Source organism: Lepidochelys olivacea (genome assembly GCF_965140295.1).
Source record: "Lepidochelys olivacea isolate rLepOli2 genome assembly, chromosome: 1".
Classification (NCBI taxonomy): Eukaryota; Metazoa; Chordata; order Testudines; family Cheloniidae; genus Lepidochelys; species Lepidochelys olivacea.
This window is the reverse complement of record NC_140411.1, coordinates 231410998-231429919: the sequence shown is the minus strand read 5'-3', so window position 1 is coordinate 231429919 and position 18922 is coordinate 231410998. Positions and strand designations below refer to the sequence as shown.

At 42.2% G+C, this 18922-nt stretch overlaps 1 protein-coding gene across 4 annotated transcripts in view; it reads right to left on the bottom strand.

The window, feature by feature from the left end:
- Nucleotides 1-6268: 6268 nt before the first annotated feature.
- The window catches only part of ARFGAP3 (ARF GTPase activating protein 3), an 80267-nt gene continuing 67613 nt past the window's right edge, over nucleotides 6269-18922 (bottom strand). For all 4 annotated transcript variants that reach the window (XM_084632380.1, XM_084632379.1, XM_084632377.1 and 1 more), the window contains 2 exons: nucleotides 8111-8232; nucleotides 6269-7400 (listed from right to left, as the gene is read on the bottom strand). In XM_084632380.1, coding sequence (XP_084488506.1) covers nucleotides 7383-7400; nucleotides 8111-8232 — 140 coding nt within the window. In that variant the 3' untranslated portion in view covers nucleotides 6269-7382. The remainder of the gene's footprint in view (nucleotides 7401-8110; nucleotides 8233-18922) is intronic.

The window sequence follows — 18922 nt, the reverse complement described above, 5'->3', positions numbered from 1 at the left end:
AGTATCCCCACACTTCTTTCCTTTTCACCACATTGTGGTGGCTCCCCCAATCTGGTTCTTTCCTCATTCCTTCCCTACCCTCTGTGGCAGTGCTTCTCCAAATCATCCCTCCTTTGTTCCCCTCCTCCAATGACTCCCTCTCCTTTGGAGGTGACACCACCCTCAGACCTGACTTGACTGCCACCCCAGGAGTCTGTAAAATGCTACCAGCTCCTTCTGAGAGGAACTCTGTGGTCCCCAGCCTCGCCTGTTCTGCTCCTTATTGGCCCGAGAAGGCAAATAGGCTGATCTGTAGCATTATTCCCCCCACCCTTTACCTTCTAGTAAAGAGCAGGATGGAGCAACACTGGGGAGGGGCACAGGGAGCAGGCTGCAATACTGACAAACTCCTGAGGATGACTACACACAGCACATACTTGCTTTTGGAAAGCTTGCAAGCCCTCAGAATGGCCTCTAAAATGTTGGGGCTTTGGGTAGTTAGAAGTGCTATGCTGTTGCCACCAAAACCATGAAAGTGAAACTGCATTGATAAGAGGGAGTTAGAGAGTGTAGGCAAGATAGATAGTTCTTAGTGTCACCTGTTGTGTTGAAAAGGGGATGTCTCAGGCCCAACATGGACTAAAATGTAACTAAAACCCTTGTTCACTATTACAACATTAAACAGTTAAGTATGGTCCAGAGCTTGATGTCAAGTTATTGCTGAAAATGGCTTACCCCCATTAAAAATCTTTTATTAAAGACAGAAAAAAAACCCAACAAAAATTAAATGATTTGAAATGTTAAGTATTAAGTAAGGATTTATTTTAACAACATTTTTCCCCTTTAGCTGTACAGTCTTTTATAGAGAGAAACACTTGTTTGACAGTCTTTTAGATAGTATTAAAGATGGTATTTACTATCCTTCATGGTGAAGAATGAAAAGGTTAGTTTAGGTAGTTGGGATTTGTCATTACTTAATTTAATCCTGCTTCCTTGAAGACAAACACATCAAAAGGTGAGAAAAAAGACCTGCAAAGAGAGAAAACAGAGCTTCTGTCTCTGGTGTTAACTTTCACTTGCAACCTTGCTGCTGGAGAAACAAGTCAGAACATGGTCTGATCACCCATTCCAAAACGCAGCAAACTTGAGCCAGCATCAGACTGTTTTAGGCATTGTTTTTAGCTGCCTCTCTGAACAAAGGCTCATAGCAGTGTTGCAAAAGATGGAGCTATCTTGGCTAGCTAAGCCAGACTCTTTTACAGAAGACATACAGAAAGACATAAAACACATAAAAGAAAAAGAAATAAGGGGAATGGAGGGTGGAAATGACACCCAACGGAAGGGATTACAGCAGAAATGCAAATCTCTCATTCTAGCTGGAGGTGGCAAGGTTGTAGGTTCCCTCTCTCTGACCTGATCCAGTCAAGTTCCTAACTTAGGATCAGGATGATGAAGGCATAATGGATCTCATGGTCCCAGGAGATGGTGCGGGTGGCAGCCATGATCGTAAAGCTGACTCCTTCCAGTCCATGCCCTGCCCACTAAGATAATATCCAAAGAAATAGGGTGGCAACCTTTTAAAATTAACAATGACCAATCAAAACACATTTCAGAGATTTCTAGAACCTTTCATCTCTGTTATACATGGAGCCTTGAAGACCCCTGACTAAAGTTCTAGTAAGTTAAACATGCAGGTTTGCCTCAGTCTGTCTGTCTTCAACTCTTGCTGATTTATACAAAATAGTTTATGAAACAAGCTGTTGGACTCTTGTTACTTTGGACAATACATCAGTGGCTGGATTCCTATAATAGAAGGGCCTCCCCCCCCCACCACTGAAATTAATTTTTGTGAAGTTTTTCCCCCAAAAACAGTATAGAATTTGGGGTGGAGGGAGGCAGGCATGAGGAGAGGAAGGAATAGAGCTGAGGAGAAAAATCTCAGATATTTCAGCTTCTCTTATAGCCAGTTTATGGCTCAGCTCTGGGATAACAGAGGCAAGTGTGGTGCTGAAAAAGTCCTATAAATTTGTATATTGTATGGTTGTGAATTAATTAAGAATGCCACAGTGCGGAGGGAAATGAAAATGAGAATTTTTACAGTTAGGGAACCTCTGAAAGCCAGAACCCCAAGTATTCTATAATTCTCTTACTATGGAATTTGCTGTAGAATCTATCCTTTGTCACAGTGTTTGGCTCCTTATCTAAATTTCTGTTCATCCATAATTTTTTCTATCCTACAAGGTTGTAAAGAAAATCTTAAAAATGTGACCCCATTGTAAACTGATGCAATGCTGTCTAGTGAATCTGCACAGTATAGAACAATAGCTTCAGAAACATTAACTGACTCATTTATTTCACTAAATGAACTCAAACCTAAAGATGACAATGTATATGTCAGTACTCAAGGCCCTGATTCAGGAAAGCACTTATGCATATGCTGCCTCCAGGAAGGAAGACTGCTGGGGAGAGATGGGGTCCACCTGACCAATAAGGGGAAGACAACTTTGCACACCAACTCACCAGTTTAGTGAAGAGGGCTTTAATCTAGGTTCCAATGGGGAACAAGTGACAAAAGTCCACAGGGAGGTTTAAAAAAGGTGACTTTAACAGAAGGCTAAATATTGGCTGGGGAGGGAGGAGGGAAGGGAGAATTATAATAGGGTCAACAAGAGGAAAAACCCTGGAGGAATCTGCTCAACATCTCAGATGACTGTACACTGTATAAATGCAAGGAAAACGGGGAATAAAGAGGAAGAACTGGACATATTAGTAAATAAGTTAATTATGACTTAATTAGCATCACTGAGACTTTGTGGAATAAATCTCAAGACCGGAATATTGGTATAGAGGGGTATAGCTTGTTCAGGAAAGACAGGCATGGAAAAAGGAAAGGATATGTTGCGTTAGACATCAAGAATATGCATGATGCAGGTGCAACAAAGGCAATTGTCAATCTGAGGCATTAACAGGAGTAGTGTTGTATGCAAGAGAAGGGAAGTAATGGTTCTGCTCTACTCAGCACTGATGAGGCATCATTGGGAGTACTGTGCCCAGTTCTGGGTGCCACACTTTAGGAAAGATGTAGGCAAACTGGAAAGAGGCCACAGGACAGCAACAAAAATGATACAAGTTTTAGAAAAACTAACCTATGAGGAAAGGTTTAAAAAACTGGGCGTGTTTAGTCTTGAGAAAAGGAAACAGAGGGGCCCTGATACCAATCTTCAGGTATACTAAGGGCTGTTATAAAGAGAAGGGAAATCCATTTTTCCTTATGTGCACTGAAGGTAGGACAAGTAGTAATGGGAGATTTACATTAGATATGAGGAAAAAACTTTCTACCTATAAGGGTAGTTAAGCACTGGAATAGATTTCTACTACACCGCGGGGGGAAGAATCGATCTAAGTTACACAACTTCAGCTATGTGAATAATGTAGCTGAAGTCGCTGTACTTAGATCTACTCACCGTGGTGTCTTCACTGCGGTGAGTCGACTGCTGCCGCTCCCCTGTTGACTCTGCCTGCGCCTCTCATTACGGTGGAGTACAGGAGTTGACGGGAGAGCTCTCAGGGGTCAATTTATCAGGTCTAGACTAGACGCGATAAATCGACCCCCGCTGGATCCATCGCTGCCCGCCAATCCGGCGGGTAGTATAGACATACCCTGAGTTGGACAAAGATTCTCTTAAAAATACTGAATCTCTATCAGCCCTTTAGACAAGGTTTTGGTAAAATTCCAGGCTTATATTTCAGGTATGGCCAAACTGCGGCTTTTTTACAGGTAAAGAGCGGCTCATGGAATCCCCTTTGTGTCCTCTGCCATTCTCTGCTTACCAGACTAGGGCTGGGGGAGCTTGGGGCTTCTGCCCTGTGGCAGGGCTAGGGACTTCTCCCCTATGAGGAGGAGAGTCTCAGGGCTTTAGCCCTACGCATGGTGCGTGTGTGATGGGGCTCAGAGCTTCAGCCCTGCATGGGGCAGCGGTACGCACCAGGGCTCAGGGCTTCTGCACCCTGGCACCTCAGTCTGTTAGGTGGAGAATGGGGGGGGGGCATGCATGGGGGGCTCCGGGAAGTACTTCAAGAGAATTTAAGCCCTGGTGAACCCAACGGCATGAGAGTGAGACTGTCAGAGAAGCTCACACATGCACATTATTTCAGGAACTTGCATCATTCTGTATTCAGATATTCTGCAGAATACAGGCTGTATTTACTGTTCAAAGGTCACATTTGTATAGTTTTAGCTTTAAATGTTAATCCTACATTAATTTCATGGATGACAATGATATCTTCAAATTGTAAGAAATGCAAGGAGAAAACCAAAATATTAAGCCAGAATGGGAAGAAGATTTTGCATTCACGGTTAAAGATGGCAAACCCCTGTGCCTTATCTGCAATGCATCATTCACTAACCACAAAGCGAGCAACTTGAAACATCACTATGAAATGAAACACAATAACTTTTCATCTAAATACCCTCCTGAAACAGAATTAAGGAAAAACAAGCTATCCAAATTAAAATTACGCCTAAATACAGTCAGACATTACTTTCAGCATTCAGTAAGGAAGCTGACACAATGACCTAAGCTAGTTTTGTTATGTCATGGAATATCGCTCATGCTAAATGTCCATATTGTGAGGAAGAATTTGTTAAGAAGAATATTGCAGAAGTGGTTTCACTTTTAGATCTAAGTAACACAAAACTTCAATGAGTAATAAAGCAAATTCCAATTTCACACCACCCTGTGGAGAGGTGTAGCTCCCCAGATCAGTGCTGATGTTGCAATCAAGATGCAAAATGATCTAAAGAATTCTTTACCATACAGCCTAGCTGTCGACAAATCCACAGATATACAAGATAAACCACAACGAGCAAACAATATTTGTTCACTGTCTTTCTGTGGATGTAATTGTGAAAGAAAAAACACTGGTCTTGGTGGCACTAAAAGAAACAACCTGCGGAGTTGACGTAAAGAATGCACTTGACAAAGCACTGACAAATGCTGACGTACTGCTGGATAAACTTGTCAGTGTTGCAACAGATGGAGCACCTGCAACAGTAGGGGAAAAAGGTAGGACTTACCAGACTCTTGAAAAGCGATCCCAAATATCCAGAGTTTCTCCCTGTTCATTGTATCATCCATCATGAACATCTCGCAGGCAGATACTTCAAGTATGAAAATGTTATAAAAATGATCCTAGAAATTGTCAGTTTCATCTGTTCAAATAGGAAGACTCATCGACAGTTCAAAAATTAAATCGAAGAGCTGGATCTAGACCCACAAGGCCTCTAACTTTAGCAGTAATTAGCCATGGTCTAGTAAGTAGGATGTTAATATTTTTAAAAATGCACATGTAAAGGTTGTGTGTTTCTTGTGGCTCTCAAACTTCTGAAGATTATTGTATGCATCTCAGAGGGACAGTAAATTTGGCCACCCCTGTTATAATTCCCTCCACAACATTACTGTTTTTTGTTTTGCTTTTTTAACTATCAGGAAGAATGCAAAACAGTTTTCTTCTATGGTATGTTTGCTTTTAAGATAACTGAGGGGTTTTAGTCTAACAGACATTACCTGTAATTTGTTATGGTTACATTTATCCTTATTTATAATTTCTCAGTCTTTTCTACTTGTGATTTGCTCTTTCTACAGAGCACATGAGAGAGAAAAAAAAACGTTCCTCACAATATACATACCAGTCTTCCCAAAGAACCAAGACTGTGAATAATCACTTCATTCATGTAATGACACCTCATCAATACCAATATTTATGCATGGGTGTTTCAAATATGGCATTTCCTTATACAACATAAGGCGGAATTTAGAGAAGCAGTTCAAGTCTTCTGTATCTAGATATCAGGGCTGAAAAAACAACACCACCACTGTCTACTAAAGTAAAGCTATGTAGTTAATCAGGACAAAAGCCCAGCTGTGTTCAGCTCTTATAAAAAATAAAGGATTTTTGGATTAATAAATCAGGATGTATCAGACAGAACAGCAAGTAAAGATTAAATTTGAAGAACTTGAATCAAATTCGGTTAGTTAGATAGGAAATATAGTGTCCAGATGTGTCTAGATTAAAATCTTAATATACAAAGCTACTAGCACTGTAGGTTCCTTCCCCCACTCCAAATCAGTGGGTGTTCTTTATAAACATAGCAAACTGATATGAAATGGCCACTTCACTCTATTTTAATTAAAGACTAATTCCAAACAGCAAGCACAGCATTAGTATAGAAACCAAACATGCATGGTGGACTGGCCTCTTGCATACATGTATATAAGAAAAATACAACTGATTTCAATGGTTTTTATTAGGCATTAGCAGTTTACAAATTTGAGAGTTGTTTAAGAAATAAAGCTATAGAACAGAATCAGTTGGAAACTCATTTTGGGGGTTTTTTAGATCCACAAAATTTGCAAAATACTTTGTCAGTGGCAAATTCCAGGCTGTCTAAAACACAGCCCCACTATATTTTCTTATTCACATATTTCGTAATTTATCAAAAAACTAAGATTGTTCTAAAAATACCTAACAAAACTAAATAGTCAATTAAACTACTCTATCTGTCCCTATAATTATGTATACTTGAATTTTGTTCATTTTGTACACGATACTGATTGTTTAAGAGCACTTAAGGAGACTATATTGCAATTTTTAATAATTCTTAAAATTATGAATAAATAGATCCCATGACAAAATTAAGTTTGTTACCTTTTTACTTGAGTATTTATATATTTCATACCTCACCCTAAACAAAAGATTTTCTAGAGGAAATAATGCTCTCAAGGTAATATTCCCTTGTCATTTTAATGCTGAACAACATGAATTTCAAGAGTTTCTATTTCATGACAAGCAAAGGTCCAAATCAAGTCCTATATTTTGCCATAATACACTAAATACCATTTCAATGTATGATTTTTTTAACTTAAGATTTCGTTTCTACAAGACACAAAAATGTGAGCAGCCAAACTATGTATACATGTGGCATCTGAGGTTTATGACTACAGATGCAGAGATTCAGATCAGTAAGTCTCATCTTTCCATGTAAGCGCCCTTATATCCACCTTTTTCTTCCCAGCCCCACAGCCAACTGGGGGGGGGGAGGAGGAGAGAGAGAGAGAGGTATTGTATGTAACACTAAGGACACTGGAAGATACAACACTATAAAGGAACAAAAGCGTAAGTGATGTAACAAGTTACTACAAGGTTTTTGCTACATAAAAATAAAGTGACAGTCCAAAAATTCCAAGAACCAGAAAGTAACATGGTAAACAAAAGTGGCAAAACAACTTGCAAAATATTCTACAGCCTTAAGGCAGCCTTCATTTCAATCAGCAATGTGATCACTGGCATATCTGGAGAGAAATTCTTCTTTAGTGTACTTAAATATGTTGATATGCAACTGGTTAAGAATTATATCGATCCTAGAAAAAAGAACAAAACACTCATGGGCATGTTTTCCACAGCAAGATAAATTAAATATGGTAATATTCATTAAAAGTAAGTGAGGTTTAATTTTTAAAGTCACCACATTTAGAAAATTGGCCAAGATTTTCAAAAATAAGAGCTTAATATTGGGCTCTTGAATTTCAAAAATTTAATCTGAGCTCAATGGGAATTGATGGGCGTTTGGTACTTTTGAAAATCAGGCCTCTTACTTAGGTGCCTAATTATGAATTTAGGATTTTAAGTTTCAGTGTCTATTTTTAAAAATATTGGTCCTTCCATCCAGGGACTCTGTGGTACATTTTTCTATCACGTCAATTACAGAGACAAAAGCCTAACAGTTAAATTACTACTAGTTACTCTAAAATGGGATATGAGCAACAAATACGCTTGATAGAATGCACGTTCAATTACTATAAGAAAAGGAACATTTTAGTCATTTTTAAGTCTCAACTGTACCCATGGAAACTTCTCTACGAAAAGTGAATTAATTGGAAAGTCATAAAAAGCTTTAAATATTTTACCATCTGTTATGAAAATTCTCTGACATTTCAGCTACATTATATAAAAACAATCAACTTTTTCCCCCCTAAGGAGTTAACAGGAATCATGTGAATAAATCCTCATGACAAGACTTCAATATCTATCCCGTTATTTTTAATATTTCTTACTTTCCTAATTTACTAACCTGTATAGAAGTCATGACTCCATTAGCAAGAACAGAAAGTTTTCCAGCCACTGATTTCACTCCTTGTTTAAACTGAGCCATATCCGGAGCTGAAGGCAAGACATTTGCAATACTGTAACTTCCTATATAGGGAATAAAAAACATGCAATAGTGATACTGTATTAAAAATAGCATGTTTTGAGAGCTACTATCTACTACACTGAACACCAACCCCATGAATGTCTGCATGTCCATACTAACTAAAGTTCTAAAAATTAAAAGTAACCCTTAGATATAAAACAATTAATCAAATTACTCAGACTCATCTTGCTTTATATTTTCAAATGTCCATTTGAGAATTTGTACATATTCCTACCAAACCTGCTATTTTCTAAAAACATACACTCCACATTCCAAGTTGAGCAATTACACTATGCCAACATATAAGATTCCTCTGCAGTTTCAATTGGATACAAATACTATTAATTTCCTTTCCTAAACTGTTATTTAGCCTTGCTGTGTGTTGTTAAACAGCTCCTGTGTTTTGCTTCAAAGGTGGATGCATTGGTATAGGTGGAATTCCGACACTACCTTTGGGAGGAATTTAGGGTGATGCCGTAGCGATACCTTGTCCCTATGGAATATAGTGTAGGAGGGATCTGCTATCATGGCGGCTAGCTCACCTACCCACGTGGCTGAGGTTATGGCTACCAGGAATGTCACTTTCATTGAGAGGTGGGAGAGGGAGCACGTTGCCAACGGTTCAAAGAGGGGCTTCATGAGGGCGGAGAGGATGAGATTAAGGTCCCACAGAGCTGTAAGCTTCAGTGCTGTCAACAAGAAAGGCTCACAGCATCTAGCAGTCCGTGGTGCACCTCTGGAAATGTCAGAGGACCTAGGTGGTGTCAGTGGGGCCATACTATCCAGGGGGTGCAGAGGCACTGGCAGGAGGGGGCACACACGGGTGAGTGTTCCAGACGCACGGGTACCATGGCAGTTATTGGTACCATCAGATCCCATTTGCACCTAGCCTTACTCTCCACATGTGGAAGCTTGGGCATTGGTCCAGTTGGATCCGCGCACAATATCTCACCCAACTTGGCCTGGCTTGGGGAAGAAATGCTGTGCGCTGGAGCAATCTATGATAGGGATCTGATTTTATGCTCATGACAGTGTTTTTTACTCTAATGTCGGTACTTGTCCTTTGTCTTCAGTACCAACAGACCAGGGGCATAAAGGGTGATCAGAGGGGCTCTCACTGCCAACAATGGTCGCTGTACCGGGGGTTCCATCGGTCCCGGATCAGAACATGCCCTCAGTCTAAAATGGCTTCCTCCATCAAGTACTTATGGAGGCGAAGCCACAATGTGTGTCTTGCCGAGGTAGCAAAGGCACCTCTGGAGTTTGTCACTCACAGATAATGAGTGCAGGCAGGACACAATTTTTAAATCACGGAATCTGGGGCATAGTCCCCAGGTGGAGAATGTTCCCCAAACAGGGAAAGAACTACACTAACATATAGATCACTAAAATGACAATATACAACTATCTGCAACTAGGTACACAGAACAAGGAGTGGTCACTCTCTTAGTAAAATTAAGAGTGTGAAGGAACAGGGGTTTCCGACTCAGGCCGTGCGGCGATTAGAGGGAACCAAAGAGGCGTCAACCCACTGTACCTATTATACCCTCGGCTTGAAGCACAAGGGGATGCATCACGTACGTGTGGGTCAACGGACACTTCTTCCAGACTGAGGTGCATGGCATGCATGCACACCCACATGTGGAATACACATAGGTACCATGACTTGAAGAACTAAACAATTTGCATTTTAGCAGACAACCCCAGAGGGGAATGAGTAGTGGTGTCACCCGTCTTGCAATCTTTCGTGCCTTACAGTAGCTCCCATCTGGGCTGCTCACAAACAGCCTTCCAGCATGCAAGCCACACCTGAGGTGTCTGTGTGTAACGGCAGCCTGCCAGGTACACCTGGGCTCTCACTAGCCTGGGTTATACTGCAGGGTGACCTCAACACACCCCAGTCCCAGATCGTCCCCCAGAAATGTATGTCCTGTACTGCCCAGCCCTGTCCTGGCCAGTACAAATATATTAAATCCATTATTCCTTTATAGAAATAATATGCCAGTTTATTATCTTAAATAGCTATCAGGCACTTCAATTTAAAAACACTGGATTAGATAAAACAGTAAAGCAAACTTAGCAACTACAAAGAGAGAGATTTTAAGTGAGGATAAGTAATGAGGTATAAAGTTAGACATGGTTACAAGAAAAATAAAGAGAAAACTCTCACTAGTATCTACTTACAAAACTAACTTAGTTGCAAAGCAAACTTTCTCCAGGCTCCAGCAGATTACTGACCAAACTCGCAGGTCAGGACCCCTCCCCTAGAGTCCAATGGCTGTTTCCTTTTGTCTTCTCAGGTGTGGAGAATGAGGTGGGCAAGGGGGGGGAGGATGTCCCCTTTTTTTTTTTTTTTTTTTTTTTTTTTTTTAATAGTTTCAGTCCCCCACTTGAAAAAATATTTCCAGCTGAGACCCAAGAAGACAACAATATGTTTTTTTTCACCTGTTTGAACTTCCTTTGTTTTCCCCTCCTGCTTGATAACTCTGTTTACTGCTTCAAGGCAAATTAAGGCAAGCACACATTGCTTCCTTTGTTTAGGACAGACCTGACTTCTGCCTGGGCAGGGCTGTAGGGTTTGGAACATGTGTTAATAACATCATAGGGGGAATCTTATAACTTCACAAACAATCTTTTCATCCATATTTTAACAGGACAATACGGAACAGCAAATAATGAGTTTTCAAATGATACCTTATAAGGCATACTTTGTACAAAAGATTATTACAATAGTGTGGTAGCATGTAAATACAGGAGTGTATTCTGTCACACTACTTCACAGTTGGAAATAGACTGAGCTGGAGGCATCCTTCAGAATACTCCATTTCAAAGATTCACTGGACTATAAAAGAGAAGGGGACCAAGAAAGAGAAGGTTACTCCCCTTGTGCAATAACTGAGGCTCTTCGAGATGGTTGTCCCTGTGGGTGCTCCATATTAGGTGTCTTGACGCCCTGCACTTGTAATCAGAGATTTGTAGTAGCAGTGCCCCGGTTGGCCGCGCATGCACGGAAGCCATCTCGCGCCGCTCTGAGTGACCACTTAGCATGCGCAGCCAAGCATCCCTCAGTTCTTTCTCTACCCCAGAATCAATGTGAAACTCTGAAGTAGAGGGGAGAAGGGAGGGTAGTGGAGCACCCACAGGGACAACTATCTCAAAGAACCTCAGTTACTGCACAAGGTGAGTAACCTTCTCTTCCTCTTCGAGGAGTGTCCCTGTGGTTGCTCCACTTTAGGTGACTATGAAGCAGTACCCCTCGATGGAAGGAGGGGCTTCGGAGTATTTTTGTTAACAGTGAACAGCACTGAGAGTCCAAACTGAGTGTCGGCAGAGGAACGTAGTTCCAAGGCATAGCGTTTGGTAAACGTGTGGGCCAAAGCCCAGGTAGCTGCCCTGCAAATGTCTACGATGGGTATGTTGTTGAGGAACACTACAGACATGGATAGCGCTCTGGTGGAGTACGCACGAATCCCAGTGGAGCAGGGGTGTTGCTCTGATGACAGAATAGGTGGATACAGCCAGAAATCCATGCAGATAATCTTTGTTTAGAGATGGCCTCACCCTTTGATTGCTCTGCGACCAAAAGAAAGATGGGACAATTTTCTAAACGTCTTTGTTCTTTCTAAGCAGAAGGCCAGAGCTCTACGGACGTCGAGAGTGTGAAGGGATGCCTCCCCAGTGTTGGCGTGGGGTTTCGGAAAAAACACAGGTAAGTAAATGGGTTGGTTTAAATGAAATGAAGAGGCTACTTTAGGTATAAATTTAGGGTGGTGTCTTAGGATGACTTTGTCTTTATAGAATGTGGTATACGGCGGGTGTGCTATTAGGGCCCCTAGGTCCACTACTGTTCTTGCTGAAGTGATTGCAATAAGGAAGGAGACCTTCATTGATGGATGTAGCAGTGAGCAAGTCACAAGGAGTTCGAATGGCTTGCCCATGAGGATGTGTAGCATGAGGTTAAGGTCCCATATAGGAGTAGGGTGTTTTAGAGGAGAATAGATGTTGGTCATGCTGTTTAAGAATTGTTTAGTGGTTGGATAAGCAAAGATCGTGGTTCCATCTACCTTAACTTGTAGTGAGGCAATGGCTGCTAAGTGTACCTTTATGGCGCTATTGGAGAGGCCAGCCTTTTTAAGGCCTAATATATAGTCCAGGACTCTGGGTAGAGGGGCAGAATGAGGAGACTTATGATGAGCCTCGCACCAGGTGCAGAAACCTACCCACTTATGAGTGTAAGTCTTGCGTGTGCTCAGTTTGCGACTATTCAAGAGAATATCTTTAACCTCTTCAGAGTAATCCTGATCCAGCCCCATTAGCCATGGAGTAACCAGGCTTTGAGATGGAGAACCGCTAGGCTGGGGTGAATGATGCGGCCAGCCTCCTGTATTAGGAAGTTGTGGAAGGGTTTGAGGAGGTTTCACCGCCATCTGTGTTAGGTATGGGAACCACATCTGTCTGGGCCATGTGGGCGCAATGAGTATGACCCTGGCCTTGTCCTGTCTGATTCTGTGTAACACCCGGCTTAGTTCCGGGCGGGAACGCGTACATTAGTGGTGCTTCCCATATTGTGAGGAGGGCATCGCCCAGTGAGTGGTGCCTCAGCCCCGCTCAGGAGAAATATTGAGGACATTTTGTATTGTGAGCTGTTGTGAATAAGTCTACAGTAGGGAACCTCCACTGGTTGAATACGGTCACGAGGGTTGGGTAGTCCATCTCCCACTCATGGATTTGTGAGAAGTGTCTGCTCAGATGGTCTTCCATGGTATTCTGAAGTCCTGGCAGGTAAGCTGCAGAAATGTCTATATTGTTGGATATGCACCATAGCCCTAGGTGGAGTGCCTCAATGCAAAAAGGGTATGATCGAGCTCTGCCCTGTTAGTTTATATAAAACATGCAGGCTGTGTTGTCCATGAGGACTTGGATGGTATTGTTGCGGATAAGCGGAAGGAAGTGTTTGCATACTTTTCTAGAATGTTTATATGTAGCTTGGTTTCTGCTGGGGACCAGCGTCCCTGGATGGGGTTGTTGTCCAGATGGGCTCCCCATCCCACTAGGGAGCCATCTGTGGTGATTGTTATAGTGGGAGCTTTTTGTTGGAATGTGACCCCTGAACAGATGTTTTGCAGTTGTATCCACCACTTGAGGGAATCCTCCTCTCTCCGGGGTATAGTGAGCCGTTTGTGAAGGGAATGCTTGTGTGGTATACAGCAGGCGTGGAGCCAGGCCTGTAGGCATCTCAAATGCAGTCGGGCATGTTTGACTACATAAGTTGTAGCAGCCATTTGCTCAAGAAGTTGTAAGCAGGCCCTAGCAGACATTTGGGGGCTGTCTGATTGTTATCAGCCTGGTTAGGTTGTGGAATCATTGTTGGGATAATCTTGCTTGTGCTGCAAGACAGTCGAGATAGGCCCCTATAAACTCTAGCTGTTGGACAGGGACCAAGGTGGACTTTTGAACCTTTATTTGAAACCCTAGGCTGGTGAAGAGGGTTAATCTGTTGTGTTGGTGCTCTTATGATGTAGTTGTCCAAGTATGGGAAGATCATTACCCTTAGCCTGCGGAGGTAAGCTGTGGCGATGGCTAAGACTTTGGAGAATACCTATGGGGCTGTGGACAGGCTGAAGGGTAGTACTTTGTATTGGTAATGTTGATGGCCTAGTGTGAAGCGCAGAAACCGTCAGTGTGCTGGATGAATGGTGATGTGAAAGTAGGCATCCTGTAGGTCAAATCTCCTTTCTCTAATGCTGGAATTATGGTTGCTAGGGTAACCATTTTGAAGGGCTGCATCGTTACAAATTTATTGAGTTTGCGTAGGTCCAGAATGGGTCTCCAGCCCCCATTCTTTTTCTGTGTGAGGAAATAACGGGAATAAAACCCTGTTCCCCTGTGTTGGAGTAGTACTATTTCAACGGCTCCTAGTTACAGGAGATGGTTTATTTCCTGCTGCAACACAGTCTTGTGGGAGGGGTCCCTGAAGAAGGATAGGGAAGGTGGGTGGGTGGGGGAGTAGAAATAAATGGGATAGAGTAACCCTTCTGGTTGATTTCCAGCACCTATTTTTCTGAAGTGATGTTGTTCCAGACTGGGTAGTGTGGTAGCAGGTGGTCTCCAAAGAGAATGGATGTTATCTGATAATCTGGCATGGGAGAAGACAGAGGTCTCAAGCCCTTGACCAATACTTCAAATGATTGATGGGATGTTGATGGTTGAGATGTGGCAGGTTGATCCTGGTTATGCCTGCGCCTTGCTTGTGTTTGCTTGCGGCGTTAGTCATATTGTCTTGGGTTGGGAGTACAGGGTGGGATGGAATCTTTGGGTATAAAAATCTGCCGTTTTTTCTTGTTTGGGGGGACGTAAATACCTATTGTCTTCAAGGTGATTCTCGAGTCCTTTAAAGTATGTAGGGATGGATCTGTGGTTTCTGCAAATAATTTTTGTCCCTCAAAGGGCAGGACCTCATCTGTGACTTGTACTTCCCTAGGAAGCCCAGAGAGGTGGAGCCATGAAGCTCGACGCATGACCATGGACGTGGTGATGGAACGAGCTGCCGTGTCAGCAGAATCAAGGGAGACCTGCAGTGCTGTTTTGGCAATTAAGGAGCCCTCCGCAATGTTAGCTTTGTATTGCTCCTTTGACTCCTCTGGCATTTGTTCAATAAAAGATGTCATTTTATTAAACAAGTTGTAGGTGTATTTCACTAACAGAGTAGTTTGCTATGTGAAATTGCAGTGAGGCTGAGGAACAGGCTTTGTGTTCAAAGAGCTCAAGCCTTTTCCAGTCTTTGTCATAACGGGTGGTTTCTGACTGGTGCTGTTTTCCCCTTTGGTTTACTGCCTCTACGACCAGTGAATTTGGAGTTGGGTGAGTAAATAAGAACTCAGCCCCTTTTGCTGGTACATAATATTTTCTGTCCGAGCGTTTACAGGAGGGTGGGACAGTGGCCGGTGTCTGCCATGCTATCATTGCATTAGAGTAGTGTTAATGGGCAGAGCTATTTTTGTTGATGGGAATGCCTGCAAGATGTCAGTAAGTTTATGCTGAGTCTCTGGCAGCTCTGCTAAAGAGATGTCCAGGGATTCTGTAACTCTTTTGAATAAGTCCTGGAAGGACTTGAAATCAACTCCTGTGATGGGAAGTGATGGCATAATTGTTTCATCTGGGGACGAGGATGAAATATGGGTGGGGGTGGCAGTGTGACACCTTCAGAATCCTTTTCTGGCTCCTCTCCCTCTTCCTCCTGGGCCTCCAACGGTGGGGGGTTCATGAGTGAAGGGGACCGGGTGGCACTTGATGCTGGTACGTTGGGGAGTTTAAGATTTTGGGCTTTGTAGATGTCCTACTATGGCCAACTGGGTGGCATAACAACAGGAGGTGGTATCCATGGTTGTGCCTGCCAGCTTTGTCCTTGCATAGTTGGTTGTTGGTGAGAGGGTCCTGGTTTCGGGGAGGAATTGCAAGGGGTATAAAGACCTGAATCATTCTCTTTATCCTCATCACTAGATAATGGAGGTGCAGATCTGCTCGGAGTGCCTATTCAGGTTGGTCCTGGTCTGACTGGGGTACCGCTGGTGCCGAAGAGGGATGTTCCCAGCATGGAGGAGATTGCCAGGTCCGCCTGTCCCATGAAGGGTTGCAGTACTGGGAAGCTTGGTGTTGTGGATAGCAGCATAGTATGCTCTGCTGGTGCCGAGGTCTTGTGAGGCTGTGCATATGCAGCAGGTGGCACCATTACGCTAGCTGGTGCCGAGGCGTTCTTCGGCACTGTTGGTGCCGAGCTAGGGAGCTTAGCTTTAGCTCATGCACCTGAGAGCCTGGCTGTATCAGTGCCTTGGCTCCTCGGGATGTCTCGGTACCAGACATTCTTGGTGCCTCTCATCTGAGGTTCTCGGTGACGTCGGTACCGGGGCAGACTTCTTGCCAGGAGATCGCTTCTTCTTAAGGGGATCTTTCTGAGGCGATGACTGTGACCAATGTTTGGTCGCCTTGTTAGATGCAGGGTCCTTAGACACTGTGTGGAGCTCTTGTCTGAGGCTGTTGCTGGAGACCGTTGGCCAGGAGGAGTCCTGGACTCTGGGTCGGAGGCTGGCCTGAGGGATTTCTCCATCATTAATAGTTTTCGTTGGAGGTCCCTGGCTTTCAGCGTCCTGGCATATAATTTCTTGCAGGGTGCACACTTCTGTGGTATATGGGTTTCCCTGAGACAGCATGACCATCCGATACAGTAATAGATAGCCTGCAGGTCAGGCAACGTTTAAAGCCGGGGGAACCAGGCATGCCTGAGATGAAGGTTGCTGTTCAGTCACCATTTGTGGGGGGGTGACAAAATAATATTTACTGATTAAAAAAAATTAAGGACAGGAAGACAAAAGAAAACTGTCAAAAGGGATAAACAGAGATGGGAATATAAGCAATTTTACGACCTAGACGGGCGCTCCTTGAAGAAGAACCCCATGTTATCTATCTTTCCCCTAAGACAACAAAGGTGCCAGCCCTTTGACTTTGGAGGACAGATCGTGACCCAGGAATTTGGTCAGCCATCTTGATGGAAACGTGACGAGAATTTTACCTTGTACCTAATCTAGCTTAAATTTTAGTTACTAGAAAGCATTTTATCTTGATTTCTCTTGTAATCATTTCTCACTTTAATTCTTATACTCACTTAAGATCTATCTCTGTAACCAAACTTGTTTTATTTTTAATGCCAACCAGTTCAGTGCTGTGTTTAAACTCAACTCTTTGTTAACTCCAGTTAAAGTAACAAACTGTTGAATACTGGCTGTTTAAAGGAGCAATGGACCTTAACATTCTTCTGGTTGTTCCACGATAAGGTTGGACATTTCAGAACACACATTTTGGGGGAAAACTGGGGCTGGAGAGAGTGTGGCGTTTCCTTACCAGTTGTTAACCAAGACTGGCAGAGACCAGTAGAAATCTGTGGTATTGTAGGCTGGCTCCAGGATCCAAAGTGTTGGACCAGGGTTGTCCAATACATAGAGTGCATACTTGTTGCTGACTGTGAGCGTCCCAGGCAGAAAACCACAGTAGCAAGGCATTGTGAGGCTCTTGGGGTTACATGGTAAAATGTGACAATTCTTCATTGGTCTGGACTGCACCTCAGAATGTGACATCCATTCCAAGACTTTTCTAGTTGTTGGCAGCTCCACATGGTGCTCAATACAAAACAGCTGAACTCTGATTCTTCAAAAGGCATAGTTTTTCAACTGTTTCTTTTACAGGAAAAGTTAGAAGTGATAGGAACAAGACAATCAGGTAGCTCAATCAGAAATTAATGGGTTGATGCTGGTATAGACAACCCAGTGGTCTGGCCCAAAGTGTTACAAAAGGCCACACTGAGACTCGTAGTGATTAAACAAGGAGTGGCAGAAACATACTTCAGAAACACTGTGGGCGAACACTCATAAAACTTTTGAACAATCTGTAAATTCAGTGCATAACAATATCAAACTCAATTAGAGCTTTTAAAAATATTTTTATGGTACTTCAGTTATGGGCTTCACATTACACTAACATAGCTCAAAATACAAAACAAAGTTGCTTGCTACTGTGGCATGTAACTTATAAGGTAAATGCACATTAAATAAGTTATATGCCAAAGTGCAATTTCAAATTTCCTTATCTGTGGATCATGCCTCATCATCATTCCTTATCCTTTTCCTATGGCTGCAAAACACACTCTTTTCTCACTTTTTCACTACAGTGAAATGATACCTTATGGGCAGTAAGGAAAAAGATGCAGTCCTATAAGAGAAACTTTCAGACCATTACGAGTAATGTGGTCAGATATCATCCCTCCAATTTTTTTTCTTTCCTCAAGAGAAGAGCTTTTTCCCTACAATCACAATCAAAACAACTATTTTGACTGCTTGCAAAAATTCTTGCTCCTTTTATTCAGCATGAATTTGTCACTATTTTAGACTCTCAAAAGGCAAAAGATGCCAAACTTTCTATTAAAACTACACCCTCATTATCTCTAATGGCAAGTCTACACCATAGCTGTTTTAGTGACCAACCATAATCTGAATTGGTATCTTCCCACCCATAATTTCTAAGACACTAGTGATGCAGGTTGGTATTTAATATTAAAAATTGTTCAGGATAGCAGAACTTATTTGCAGTGAAAGATGCAAAGTCATTTTCAATAATCAGCTTTCTGCACTGCCGTTAAGGTCAGCACTGGCTGTTTCTACAGTGGTATCACCAGACCTGAATTCTGCAGATTCTTTAATCAAACCAACATTGTGATATGAATTCAAGTTTCACTTATACCTGTGAGACCCATCTGAAACAACAGTAGCAAAGACATAACCAAATTTCTGAACTGCCATTTTTACTTTCTTATGAACTTTGTCACTTCAGATATCCTTTGGTCTTCTAATTTTGAAAACCAAATGAATAAAAATGAAAATCCCAAAGAATATAAATAATCCAGATATAATGTAAATTAATATCTTAAGCAACTTAATTTTTCCCATGGCTTTCTGGGAAGCATCTTGCATTTTTGTCAGTAAAACTTCACCATTTAGTGCCATTGACAATCAATAACTTTGAAATTAATTACACTAGAGGCTGTTCTTGTAGCCTTTCCTAGCTCTTATTTTTGTTTTGTAAAAGATGTAGACATTTAACCTGAGATTTTTTTTTACAAGAACAAACACTTTGAAAGTGTTTTAC